Source organism: Myotis yumanensis, unplaced genomic scaffold, assembly GCF_028538775.1.
Source record: "Myotis yumanensis isolate MYYU_CA2020_CCGP unplaced genomic scaffold, mMyoYum1.0.hap1 SCAF_16, whole genome shotgun sequence".
Classification (NCBI taxonomy): Eukaryota; Metazoa; Chordata; class Mammalia; order Chiroptera; family Vespertilionidae; genus Myotis; species Myotis yumanensis.
The window spans coordinates 35,072,954-35,086,419 of NW_027223767.1; the positions used below are offsets into that span (position 1 = coordinate 35,072,954).

The following is a 13,466-nucleotide window of genomic DNA, read 5'->3' on the forward strand; positions in this document are numbered from 1 at the left end:
GCCTTTTCTTTGTTTCTGGGAAGTTGGTAGAATCAGAGGGATGCGCCAAAGCAAGCAGATGGCCTGTCCAGCTCCTGTTATATTGACAGTTGGTGCCAGTGAGTGCTAGAGTTCTGTTACAAGGAAAATGAGGTCATGAAATGCCAAGGTGCGGTTTCTAAGACGGCTGGCCTAACTACGTCCCATCAGACACACTCTTTGCCTCCCAGTAGGGCTGAGGAGTCTGTGTGACCACACACAGAGCATCCACTCAAGGCAGCCGAGTCAGCTGAGCAGTTAGGATGGACTTCACAAGACCAGCTTGTCATCAGTCAGATCTGTTGAGCTTATTTTCATTCGTACTAGTAGTTGGCTTACTCTGATCAAAGAAGGGATGCAAAAGTAATAACATACTTTTAGAATTGTTCTTTTCAGGATCTGAACCACATCACTTAGGTAAGCTTTGATCTATCACAGCGGTTCTCAACCTGTGGGTCGCGACCCCTTTGGCAGTCAAAAGACCCTTTCACAGGGGTCGCCTAAGACCATCCTGCATATCAGATAATTACATTACGATTCATAACAGTAGCAACACTACAGTTATGAAGTAGCAACGAAAATAATTTTATGGTTGGGTCACAACCTGAGGAACTGTATTTAAAGGGCCAGAAGGTTGAGAACCACTGATCTATCAGGAAGGTGGGATGAGAGTTCTTATTAAAAACTGTCAGCAAGTCTCTCAGATTGAGCCTTTTTTCTTTTTACCTTGCAGTGAAAGTAAATGAACACAGTCTCCTGCCCCTGATGCTTGAGCAGTTTCCATTTCTCCATGTTTCTGGCCAAACACTAAGCAAAATGTGGAAACAGCAAATTGCACAGATTGAACAGCTCAAAAAAGATGCATATAGAGAAGATCGTTCAAAGAAGAAACTCCAGGATGAAGTAAGCTGTTAATTTTAAGTGTAGGAATATAACCAAAAAGGGAAAGAGCTTATCCCTGAAAATTTAGTGAACAGAATTATTAACCTCCTTCCCTTTGGTTTCATTTAAAGATAGAAGAAGCCTTAAGAAGGCATGACCTGCTTACTGCACTTGTCAAGAAAGAATATGAACATGACAAGAGATTGGTATGTCAAGAGCAAGTTGGGTATAACTTTGAATTTATAACTTATATTAATTACTTTTATTTGTACCAGCTGGGCAGTAGCCCCACAGATTGTTACCTTGAACACTTGCCTGTGGAAGCATCTGGGGCTTGAACCAAAACTGATGAGTGGGGAAGTTGCTAGGTGCTTTCTAATATAGTTTCATTTAGTCTTTATTGTAACAAGATGGACACATTTTCTATGAAATGAAAAACCCAAGGCTTTGAGATGTTAACTTGCCCTGGATCCCACCATAATCAGTAAGGAGCAAGGTGGAGATTTTAATCCAGGTCTGTCCCTACCTTCATGTCCCCTTAGAGGTACCACATGGTTGTAACTAGTTCTTTAGTCTACTCCCATCTTCTCAGGTCCCAGGTAGAGATGAGGTAGTTTATCAGCCTCCATTATAATTTGGATAGAGAATTGTACACAGCACATCATCCTCTGTTGAGTATAATGAAGGGAAAGGACAGAGGTCAGAGACAATATGCCAGAGAAAGATTTAAAAACCACTGGCTGTATGTAGAAATAAGCAATGAGAACCATAATCCCAGACATTTCCAAAGAAGGGGAAGCCATCTGAGGAACTGCATGTGGTACTTTGATATGAGGGAAAAGAAGCAGATACCTGAACACCTAGTTAAAGGGTTTATGTACATGACCTCATTTATTTCATCCTCACTACTTCATAAGAAGATACTGCCTAATTTCCTTAGTATTGATGTAAATACTCTTGGTGACTCAAATTTTGCTTGAATTGAAAGAGAGCCATTTTTCTGCTCCTAAGCTGGCATGTGGGTGTGGAATGGGAAGATGGGATCCTCAGCTCCACCAGGTCTCTGCTCCTCTCTGCAGCGGAGGGGGCTCATTGAGGCGGTTGAGGTGATGAACCACCAAAGGCTAGAAGACGTCTGGGGCTGAGTCTTTCACACTCTGTGCCCAGGCAGTAGGCCACTGGTCCTCCATACCCGGCTGCCTGCTGGAAGACACTGGTGCGGAGTGGGACAGATGGAATGCTGGAGTCTGTATTCCTCTTATCCTTACTTCTCTTTCCCTTTCCTCCCTTTCCCAGCAAGACTTCAAGGACTGCATTCATAGGCAGAAGTTGACCCAATCAAAAATAAAAGAGAGTCGACAGCAGATTGTTCGAGCCCGAAAATATTATGATGATTATCGAGTTCAGTTGCGTGCAAAAATGATGAGAATGAGGACCCGAGAAGAAATGGTAAGTATGGCTTTTCTAGCTAACCCTGTTAAGGTGAATTTTGTCTGTTACCTTTCAGGACCACCGTCTTTGTTTGTAACTCTTGTCCCAGTTTGAATCCAAAGTTCAAATACAAGTCCTAAAATGCTGGCTGTGAGAGTTCAGACTTGACCATACCTCATATTATTACCCCATAGTACATCCCAGTCTCTTCTCAGTCTCCACTGCCCTCATCCAAATTCCCTTTGGCCTTGTGCACACAGGTACTTCTCCCATAAAACGGCCTTAGGGGCTTGGGGGCATGTTATCAAAGACAGGAACTTAAGATGTGATTAGATGACCTAGGTTTGTACATAAAATCAGGAAAAGACATAGGGCAGATATGTTTGAGATGTTTCCACAAAGTATTTGCTGTCTCATCCAAATCAAGCTGAAATGCTCTAGAAGATACTACTAAGGCTTTGAGAGGTTAAGTGACTTGAGTAAGGTAATATGGCTGGCTAGTGCATACATGGCTCTAAGAACCAGTTCTTGATCAAGAATTCTTATTAATCAATGGAGGAAAAGTGAGCATATTCAAATCTGTTGAAGTTTGTTTTCCTGTGGCCTGTTATGTGCTAATCAACATCACCCTCAGTTATTCACAAGTGTAGATACAACATTTGTTTCTGCTTTGGAGTTCTTGCCCTATATACATGGCTGCTTTAGATATCTTTTCTGAAAGCAATAAAGAATCTTTGGGCTCCAGGAAAAGATGCTGAAACATCATTAGTCAAAACAGAAATATAAATCAAAACCACACTGAGATACCAGCACACCCACTAAGATGGCTGAAATAAAAAAGACAAGTGTTGGCAAGGATGTGAACTTGGAACCCTCATGCAGTGCTGGTGGGGCTATAAAATGGTACAACGACTTTGGAACAGCCTGGGGGTTCCTCAGAAGGTTAACATAGACCTACCATATCACTCAGCAATTTCACTCCTAGGTATTTATCCACAAAGATAACTTATATACAAGTGTTTGCAGAAGCACTATTTATAGTAGCCAAAAAAAGGAAATAACCCAAATGCTATCAGCTGATGAGTGGATAAATAGAATATGATATTCATACAGTAAAATAAACTTTAGCAATAAAAAGGAGTGACACATTGATACATGCTATGATCTAGATGAACCCTGAAGACATGCTAAGTGAAAGAAGCCAGATACAAAAGGTCACATAGTATATGATTCCATTTATATGAAATGCCCAGAATAGGCAAATCTGTAGACATAGCAAGTAGATTAGTGGTTGCCTGGGGAGGGCAGAATGGGGAGTAGGGTTTCTTTTTGTAGTGATATAAATGTTCTGAAACTAATGGTTGCACAACTATGAATATAATAAAACCTTACTGAATTATACATCTTCAGAAGGTGAACTTTATGGTATGTGAATTGTCTCAATAAATCTGTTACTTAAAAAAATATTTGTGCCCTAGCTGGTTTGGCTCAGTGGATAGAGCATCAGCCTGTGGACTGAAGGGTCCCGGTTTGATTCCGGGCAGGGGCACATCTCAGTTGAGGGCTTGATCCCCAGTGGAAGGTGTGCAAGAGGCAGCCAATCCATGATTCTCTCTCATCATTTACGTTTCTATCTCTCTCTACCTCCTCTTCCTCTCTGAAATCAATAAAAATATATTTTTTTAAAAATCTGTGTGAAATACAATGAGTATATACCTCTATTTGGGTAAAATGATTATATTCCTCCATGAAAAGTTCAGCATAACTTAATTTTTCTGATTAAATAACTGACAGATATTTAAGAAACTGTTTGAAGAAGGCTTACAAATTCAAAAGCAAAGATTACGAGACCTGAGAAACTATGCCAAAGAAAAGCGAGATGAACAAAAGAGACAGCACCAGAATGAACTGTGCTCGATGGAGAACTACTATAAAGACCAGGTGGGCTTACTGCTGCCTGCTTACATTCTCATGTGCTTAGTACTGACCACCCTGTCAAGAGTCAACTCAGTCTGCTAAACAGTAATTCTACATATTAATTCAGAACTTGTGACTGTACAGGTTAGACTAACCCATTTTCAAGATTGAAATTTAAGATTAAATAAGCTAGTGCTTAACTAAAGTACAGGTTCTATATTGCCCTATTTCTATTAGAATAAAAATATAGAACTGTTATATTTAGACTACAAATAAAGTATTTGATTTTTTTTTTCTTCCCTGTAAACAGTTTTCATTGCTGGCAGAAGCCATATCACAGGAACATCAAGAACTCAAAGCCAGAGAAAAATCCCAGACCCAGGTAATGATTAACAGGATAAAAATCATTTATTTACACTTTTAAGAAGTAAAAAAATATATATTACACCTTAAGGGGAACAGAGAGAATACTAGTAAGAAGGTTCATCTATGGTCCAAAACATTTATCCTGTGATTTTAACTTTACCTACTACGGCCTCTATATATTAAATTATTAAAATTATTGCAGGAGCTTGATCAGATGGAAGTTGGAAAGGGAATAAAAATAGATAGACAAGGGTGGCCTGGCTATATATTCTGAATAGCAGGATGACTTAAATTCTCTTTTAGACATTATATAAGGTGAAGAGGGAGCTGAGATCTAAGATGGAGAAGGAAATTCAACAACTGCAGTACATGATCACGCAGAACGACGAAGATGCTTTCTTTCGGGAATTAGAAGCTGAGCGCTTCAAATCTCGGCTTCACCTGGCTTCCTTTCAGTACAGTAAAAGTCCCTTCCCCTGAGGCTACTTCCATAAGTGGCCAAGTCTGGAAGACTTGACCAGGGCAGACTTAGAATTGAGTAAGTAAACTAAACCAAAAGAATCATTTCTAAATGTCTTGTCTACTTATTCATTCCAATACTTTTAATGAAGTAACGTTTTAAATAAAAATTGTTTTCTTAAAATATATTGCTCTTGAATTTATGACCTAAAACCTTAAAAGCACACATTCTTCGTGAGTCATTTGTACTAAAACAATCAACAAGCCTTGACTAAGCAGCCAGCTCCTGAAGCCTATTGTGGGTCAACAAAAATAGAAAGGAAAAAAAAAAAGTGCCTGAGGACCAAAAAACTCTCCAATTCAAAAAAGAGAAGTGTGAGCTTGTCATCAGAGATGGGACATAGGAGTAAACCTTAAAGACAGGTTCAATTCTTTTTCACATGGTGGCTAAAAGATGAGAATTTATGCATATGGCTTCTAGCAGTTGGTAGAGGATAGCATGAGGAGAGGCCAAGGTGGAAGGCCAACTGGTGTGTGTCTCAAAGCAAATTAGTGATGGCAGGTAGGAAAGAGGCATAATGGACTTGAAGCAAGCAAGAGGACACCAACCGTAGTGTGGGGGAACATGAGAAAAAAGAACCCAGTTGGGGTGATGTCTTCCATAGAGAAGAGGGCTTCAAAGAAGGCCAAAAACTGGAGGAAGGCTTCAGAGCAGTTGAGGATGCGGGGACTTTTGCTGATCAAAGCCATGGAATGGCAGAGGACACAAGGAAAGGAGTGGAAGGGAGAAGAGAGATTCCCATTAGGGCATGTAGAAAGTAGCATGGCGCCCTAGCTGGTTTGGCTCAGTAGATAGAGTGTTGGCCTGCGGACTATAGGGTCCTGGTGGGTTTGATTCCAGTCAAAGGAACATGCTGGGGTTGTGAGCTCGATTCCCCAGTAGGGGGCATGCAGGAGGCAGCCGATCAATGATTCTCTCTTCTCATTGATGTTTCTCTCTCCCCCCCCCTCTGAAATCAATAAAAATAGGTGATGAGCATATGAACAATGGTCAGTGGAACAGAACAGCCCGCACATATATGGTCGATTAATTTATAACAAGTGAGCCAAGAATATGGGGAAAGGACAGTGTCTTTAAATGTTGGGCAAACTGGATAGCAACATGCGAAAGGACACTGGACCAGCAGAGCTTACACTATACACAAAAATTAACACAAAGTGGGTTAAAGACTTGAACATAAAACTAAAAGAAAACATAGATCGTAAACTCCTTGACAATGATTTTTTGGATTTGACGCAAAAACACAATGAAAAAGTGGAACTATATCAAACTAAACAGCTTCTGCATAACAAAGGAAACCCAACAAAATGAAAAGGCACCTATGAAATAGACAATTTTTTTTTTGCAAATCAGGTATCTGATAAGGGGTTACTATACAAAATAATAGAGAACTCATACAACTCAATAGCAAAAAATCAATCCTATTAAAAAATGGGCAGAGGAACTTAACATTTTTCCAAAGAAGACATAAAGATGACCAAAGGTATATGAAAAGATGCTCAACATCACTACTCATCTAGGAAATGCAAATCAAAGCCACAAGGAGATATCACCTCACAATTATTAGAATGGCTGCTACCAAAAAGATAAGAAATAAATGTTGAGGGCATTGAGAAAAAGGAGCCCTGTGCACTACTAGTGGGAATGTAAATGGATGGGAAACATTAAGTTCCTCAAAATATTCAAAATAGACCTACCTAGCAATTCCACTCTGGGTATTTATCTAAAGAAAACAAACACTAACTGGAAAAGATATCTACACCCCACCCATGTTCCCTGCAGCATTATTTACAATAGTCAAGATGGGAACAAGTGTCCATCAGCAGATGAATGAAGAACTGGTGTATATGTATACAATGGAATATTATGCAGCCTTGAAAAAAAGGAAATTTTGCCATTTATGATAAGGTGGACCTTGAGGGCATTATGCTAAATGAAGTAAGTCAGAGAAAGACAAATACCATATGATCTCACATATATGTGGAAAACAAAAAAACTGAGCTCATAGATACAAATAACAGATTGATGGTTGCCATAAGGGGCTGGGGAGGTTAGTGAAAGAGATCAAAAGGTCCAAACTTCCAGTTATGAGATGTGATGTACAGAATGGAGACCATTGTTAACGATACTGTATGGCATAAAAGATCCCTTCACACCCAGAAAAAATTTGCAACTATGTATGGTGATGGGTGTTAACTAGACTTATTGTGATGATCATTTCAGAATATATACGGAACATTATGTTGTACACCTGACACTAATATGTTATATGTCAATTACACTTCAATTAAAAGAAATACCTTTTTGGTCTCGATGGTTCTCCACCACTTGGCCATGCCAGCATTGTCTCTGAGGGAGGGAGTGGTCTGAAAGGTTGAATCTGATGTGCTCTCCATCTTCACTCCCAATTCCGGGGCTGAAAGTGAGACAACTTCATGAACACTTTAGGCAGAAAAAACATCTTGGAAGGGTCCTTTGCCTACCCCACAGGCTGCTCCATTTGCCTCTCTCCACTTCTTTTTTTTTTTTAAATATATTTTATTGATTTTTTACAGAGAGGAAGGGAGAGAGAGATAGAGAGTTAGAAACATCGATGAGAGAGAAACATCGATCAGCTGCCTCCTGCACATCTCCTACTGGGGATGTGCCCGCAACCCAGGTACATGCCCCTGACCGGAATCGAACCCGGGACCCCTCAGTCCGCAGGCCGACGCTCTATCCACTGAGCCAAACCGGTTTCGGCTCTCTCCACTTCTTTTACTTATAAAACACTCACCGTAAGGGAGACAGAAGTAGGGTTTACAGCTCATATTAGAGACTAATTGATAACCTAGATAAACCCCAACCCAAACATTCATAAGAGGTATGCTATTCAAGAGTTGAGCACATTACCTTGGAAATGCAGCCAACTGTATGATGAACATGAACACAAGGAAGGAGCTACCTGTCCTGGAGACTAGTGTCTCTAGGATCTGAAGTATCATGAGGGCAGGAGGTAGGAGAACAAAACCAATTGTTTTAATACCAAGCCTGGGACTCGAGGCCTTGCTGAAGAAAGGTATTTAATCCTGTGCTCCCATCATGTCGGACTTCTTTGCTGTACACAAACTGAGTTGTGAGTACCTAAGTTTGAACTTCAGCTTCGAACAACCATCCTAAGCTAGTACAGAGCTTGACACATAGTAGTAGCATAGTAGTTATCTGCTGAATGAACGAAGAACAAGTCACATTTAGGGCAAATACCTTTTAATACAATGTAACTTTAAAATCTTTGTCTATTTAGCTAAGAATATTAATGTAGGAATGTAACCCTTTTTCTGTATAACTATCCTGTCAGTAGGCTCTTGTTCTGTTGTGTATTTCCTACTATAAGTATTTAGGACAAATAAATGCAGTGCGTGCCAAGGTTAACCTTCATTATAATGAAAGGACAAACCTTTCAGGTCACCACACAGAAAAACATCACATATTAGTCAAATCAAACTTTTGGGTAATTTATAGCTGACTAGAAGCCTAATGCACGGATTTGTGCACTGGTGTGGTCCCTTGGCGTGACCTGTGGGGATCAGGGCGAAACCAGCAGTCCAACGCGGCCTGCCACTCCTGCTCATCCTGGCCCTGCTGCACCTGCTGCCGCTGCTGTTTGGTAGGCTCACTGCCGCTCCACTGCTGTCTCCAGGCTGCGGCAGCCAGCCGTGAGCCCTGCATCTGGTGCCCGTCAGTCAGCTGAGCGGCACTCCCACTGTGGGAGTCCACTGACCACCAGGGGGCAGCTCCTGCGTTAAGCGTCTGCCCCCTGGTGGTCAGTGCACATCATAGCGACCGGTCAACCAGTTGAAGGGTTTCTATGATACACACGGACCACCAGGGGGCAGACACTCAACACAGGAGCTGCCCTCTGGTGGTCAGTGCGCTCCCACAGATAACCTGCCGCAGCCAGCCAACCTCTCACAGTCCCTCCCCCCGGCCGGCCAGCCCCCATGGGGACTGGGCAAGACAGCCTCTATCAGCTCTGAACGCCAGCCAGGCAAAGGGACCCCACCCATGCACGAATTCATGCACCGGGTCTCTAGTATAGATAATACTACTAAATTCCTTAATGTACTAAAATTTTATTTTATATATATATATATACATATGTGTGTGTGTGTGTGTGTGTGTGTGTGTGTGTGTATTTTATTGCTTTCAGAGAGGAAAGGAGATCAAGCCCACAACCCGAGCATATGCTTTTGACCAGAATCGAACCTGGGACCCTTCATTCCTCAGGCCAATGCTCTATCCACTGAGCCAATCCAGTTAGGGCGAATTTTACAAATTTTAGATAATAAACAATAAACGTGGTAATATGAGACAAAGCAAAAAATAAACTTCAAAAGGATAAAAATGGACAGCATGCCCAGTCTTGGAACTTTAATATACTGCTGCTACTTCACTGTATTTCCCAGACCTTTATTGTGGAGAGACAACACAGACTACATTGTGGATGAAAAAGCATCATCTCCATTCTTTTTCTCTCCCATATATTTAAGCTGGACTTTCATCCACTACCATGTAGAGTTGTGAATAATTACCCTTAAAGTCATGGCTTCTTTTCATTCTGAGGATTCTACTGATCAACACCAGGGTAGGAAGTGAAGCCCCTACTGTAGCTCTGCCCTCCAGGGCCCTGGCACATTATTTGCTGGACTGGAACACTTCCCCAATAAGCCTGTATTGGCCTCAGAAATCCATCTACATGATCCTGCCCCCAACAGCCACTACTGACTAATCAGTTTGCCACGGCAGCAGAAATGCCATTGGCACCTTCCCTGCTTTACCTGGAAAGGAGGTCCTGAGCGCTCTGAAGCTCCAGCTCTCCAAAGTGACAGGCATCAACTAAGGAAGGTGTGTGAAACTTCCTAAACTTCTCACTTTATGGTTCACATGCTGTCACCTTTCATAAGCCAATCAAGTTTTTTCAAAACAACTCATTATAAACTCAATCTTCTTTAAAAACTTTGATGCTGTGACAGTGCAAACAGCATTCATTTTATTGCTCAACTTCGGCATGGGCACATACATAGTTAATTTTTAAAAACCATTTATACAGATGTTATTAATAAAGCTCATGTAACAACTGAGTGAAAATACAAAGAATATCAAAGCTAAAACACTCTGTAATAAATACAATGAAAATGATAAAACTTTGTTTTTAAAGTCAGTTTGAGAGAAGGAAGAATATTACATTAAGTGAACTAATTACATCAAGAAACAAAACAACTCAGCATTTGGTACAATCATCACCCTAACAGAGGAAGGTTAAACACCACAAACGGCACCCACATGTGGTGCTGCAGCTTACAAACAGAAGCGGAGGCTGCTCTGTCAACGAAAAGATGGCTGGACAACTTCTAACTCCCATCAATGCAATCAGCTCAATGCACCCGAAGTTCAAAGCGGACTTAGTGTTGTAAAATAAAGCAAATTACATTGTATTTAAAAGAAAGGAAACTTGTGCTCTGGACTGTAAATACAAGAAAAAAATGACGATAAAAATAAAACTCATTCAGGGCAACAAACTATGTGCAAAACAAGATGTACATTATACACAGCACTATTTAAAAACTCTTTACACCAAGAAATAAGACCCTCTGAAATAAAACTCACCTCTGTACTGCATATGAGCTCTACAAAGTAACCACTGTTCATAATTAAGAATTCATGATGGAAAGGCAATGCACGGATACACAACAGCACATATCTGAAATAACACTAGAGGATTAGGAAAAAACCCAGTTAAGAGGGACATGTGGAAATAAATATTCACATTAAACATGAGGTGCAAGTCTAAGGTTCAAGGACACATTGGAGAGTTTTGTTTGCTTAGCACCTATTTGGAAATAATTAGGTAACATACTTTTGAAAATGAAATCTAAATCATGTTTTTATAAATTACATTGGTGATACCACAGACTATTAGGGTAATTTATTTATTTAAAGCTCTATTAAGTCATTTTTATAAAATTTTAAAAGGCACTCAGAAAGCGATGGTATTTGCCTGCTTGATATTGTACATTATGACAGTAGCATTTCATTAGCACTGCCTCCATCAGCTATGATTTCTCTAAAGTGTTCATGTACTTAATTTTTACCGAAAGATTCTAAGAGTAGGCACAATGACACTGCACTAGTGCTGTAATATGAGAGAGATGGACCTGCGACTAATTACCAAATAATATACAAACCTTTTCTGTACCTTTCAAGATGTTCTTCCGTACTAAGAATGCAGAGGGAAAGCACAAAGTGGGAAGAAAAAGGTCAGCAAAAGCACAGTTAAGATTATGACTAGGTTTGCATGTAGCAAATTTGGCTGAATACAATGAATTTAAATTTTTAGGAACTACACAAGTAGTTTTCAACTTTTTTAAAAAAGCAGGTTTCTATTTCTTTTACCCTGCCCCTACCCCTGTGAAAGCTTACTTGGAATTCCAATATATAAGAGAGAAAATCTGGAGCTGCTCTGAGTAAAGAGGGTGGGGAGTTAGAAGCCCCTGCTGAATACCAACTAGTCCTTTCCTCTCCCTCACTCTGTCCCTCCTCTCGCAAACCACTATTCTGAGGCACCTCTGAGGAGCCCCTTCGCTCTACGAACAGACTGAAAACCAATCCATCCCATGAAAGAACACACGGGCCTATTATTCATTTGGTAAGCCACAAAATTTAAACAAAGCTATATCATCAAAATTTGCTATTGTTGGTTTCACATCAATATATTTAAAAAAGAATAGTTCAGATTTCTAATGGCTGAGTTTAAAAAAATCTGCCCATGATTTCAGATTTTTCCAGTCCCTCACTCCAGAATTTTGGTTGCCTTCTGGATCATGCGACATGCCTCACCCTGAAAGCTAAATCTGGATATTTCAAAATCAGATGCTGATCTTCAACACCAAGGGAACTGGGATTCCCTTACTTCCAAAATTCACTCTCCGGTTTAAAGTAATTTATACTATAGAGTTAGAATCACTATTTCTTTAGTAATCACATCCCCTGCCCCACCAGCCGCACCAGCCCAACTTCATTTTGTTAAATAAAAGCAGGGTGTTTTAAGTTTGCTAAATAATCTTTAGAGCAAATTTTTTTCTTTTCATAACTTTAGCTGATTAAAATATCATGAGCAGCTGAATAAAGATTTAGGATGATTTGCTTGATAAAAACTTACACCGTAATTAAAATATAATATAAACTAGGTGTACTGGTCAGAGGAGACTTTGGTTTACAAGAAATAGTATATCTATTAAAGTTAAGTTGACCCAGCAAAAGAGTTAAAATCCTATCCCATCCACATGATCTGAGAAGCTATAAAAATGCAGGATTTCCATTTAAGGTGAAAAGTAAAATCCAAAACACCTGGTCATATTGATTCAAGATAAAAAATTAGGATTCGTTTTTAAAGTCTCTTAAAAATAGGGAGCCCCTGAAAGCATCTTATGTAGCAAATAAGCTACTAAGTTTAGACTAAATGGTTGCATTAGGAATTTGACAACCAAAATTATATAGCTGTATTCCAGGTAATTTGTACTTGAAAAAATATAAAAAAGACTCACCTAGGCTAGGTTGAAACATATAATGCTTTTAAAATATAATGCTTTGCTATAGAAAAATGTAATTAAACGTGTAAATGGCTTACTTTTTTAAAGACAATGATTCTTTTAGCCAATTGTTTACAAAGGTAGAATAATTCAAAATAATTTTATTTCATTTTTTTACAAAGAGCAAGTACAGGAGCTGTTCAAAATCATGTATTCAATCAAAATGAAATGTGACTTGTACCGCCTGCTGAAGTTGTCTTGATGTCTGAGGCTTGAAATCTGTGAAGCGATGTGAATAGGTTACCTTTATAAAAATAGTAGTAGTCTTTAAGTGTAGAATACTGCCTAACTCTGGAAATGTAGGAAAAGTCAGCATTCTTTAGGTTCAAGATATTAATTTTAAATAGCAGCTGAATGCGGCCTCATGGCAATGCATAGAGACCTGTTTTTTTCCTTGAAAAGGAATCTCAAAATTGTCCTTTCCCCTCACAGTGTCCTAAAATTTAAAAAAGGGAGGGGGGCATGTTCCTGTATTTCAGCATTCCTTGACACTGCTGAGAGGAGGCTGTCGAGCATAAATAGTCCTGGGTAGAACCTTGAAGTCTGTCATTCCACAGCAAATCCACACGTTTCTTCGATGGCTGTTAGCAGCTTCTCATATAACTTTTCATAGCTCTCATAGGGCGGAATGTCGATTCGATTGAAGCTGTAAATAAGCACATCAGATTTAACACAGTTCCTTCAAGATAAGCAAACCAGCCTCC

General features: G+C 39.8%; 2 protein-coding genes across 8 annotated transcripts in view; one reads left to right on the forward strand and one right to left on the reverse strand.

The window, feature by feature from the left end:
• CEP95 (centrosomal protein 95) overlaps positions 1 to 5,251 on the forward strand; it is a 31,810-nt gene extending 26,559 nt beyond the window's left edge. For all 7 annotated transcript variants that reach the window (XM_070394007.1, XM_070394006.1, XM_070394002.1 and 4 more), the window contains 6 exons: positions 752 to 921; positions 1,032 to 1,106; positions 2,197 to 2,349; positions 4,126 to 4,272; positions 4,559 to 4,630; positions 4,918 to 5,251. In XM_070394007.1, coding sequence (XP_070250108.1) covers positions 752 to 921; positions 1,032 to 1,106; positions 2,197 to 2,349; positions 4,126 to 4,272; positions 4,559 to 4,630; positions 4,918 to 5,094 — 794 coding nt within the window. In that variant the 3' untranslated portion in view covers positions 5,095 to 5,251. The remainder of the gene's footprint in view (positions 1 to 751; positions 922 to 1,031; positions 1,107 to 2,196; positions 2,350 to 4,125; positions 4,273 to 4,558; positions 4,631 to 4,917) is intronic.
• A 4,867-nt stretch (positions 5,252 to 10,118) lies between these two features.
• SMURF2 (SMAD specific E3 ubiquitin protein ligase 2) overlaps positions 10,119 to 13,466 on the reverse strand; it is a 93,789-nt gene continuing 90,441 nt past the window's right edge. The window contains exon 19 of the mRNA XM_070395583.1: positions 10,119 to 13,408. Coding sequence (XP_070251684.1) covers positions 13,309 to 13,408 — 100 coding nt within the window. The 3' untranslated portion in view covers positions 10,119 to 13,308. The remainder of the gene's footprint in view (positions 13,409 to 13,466) is intronic.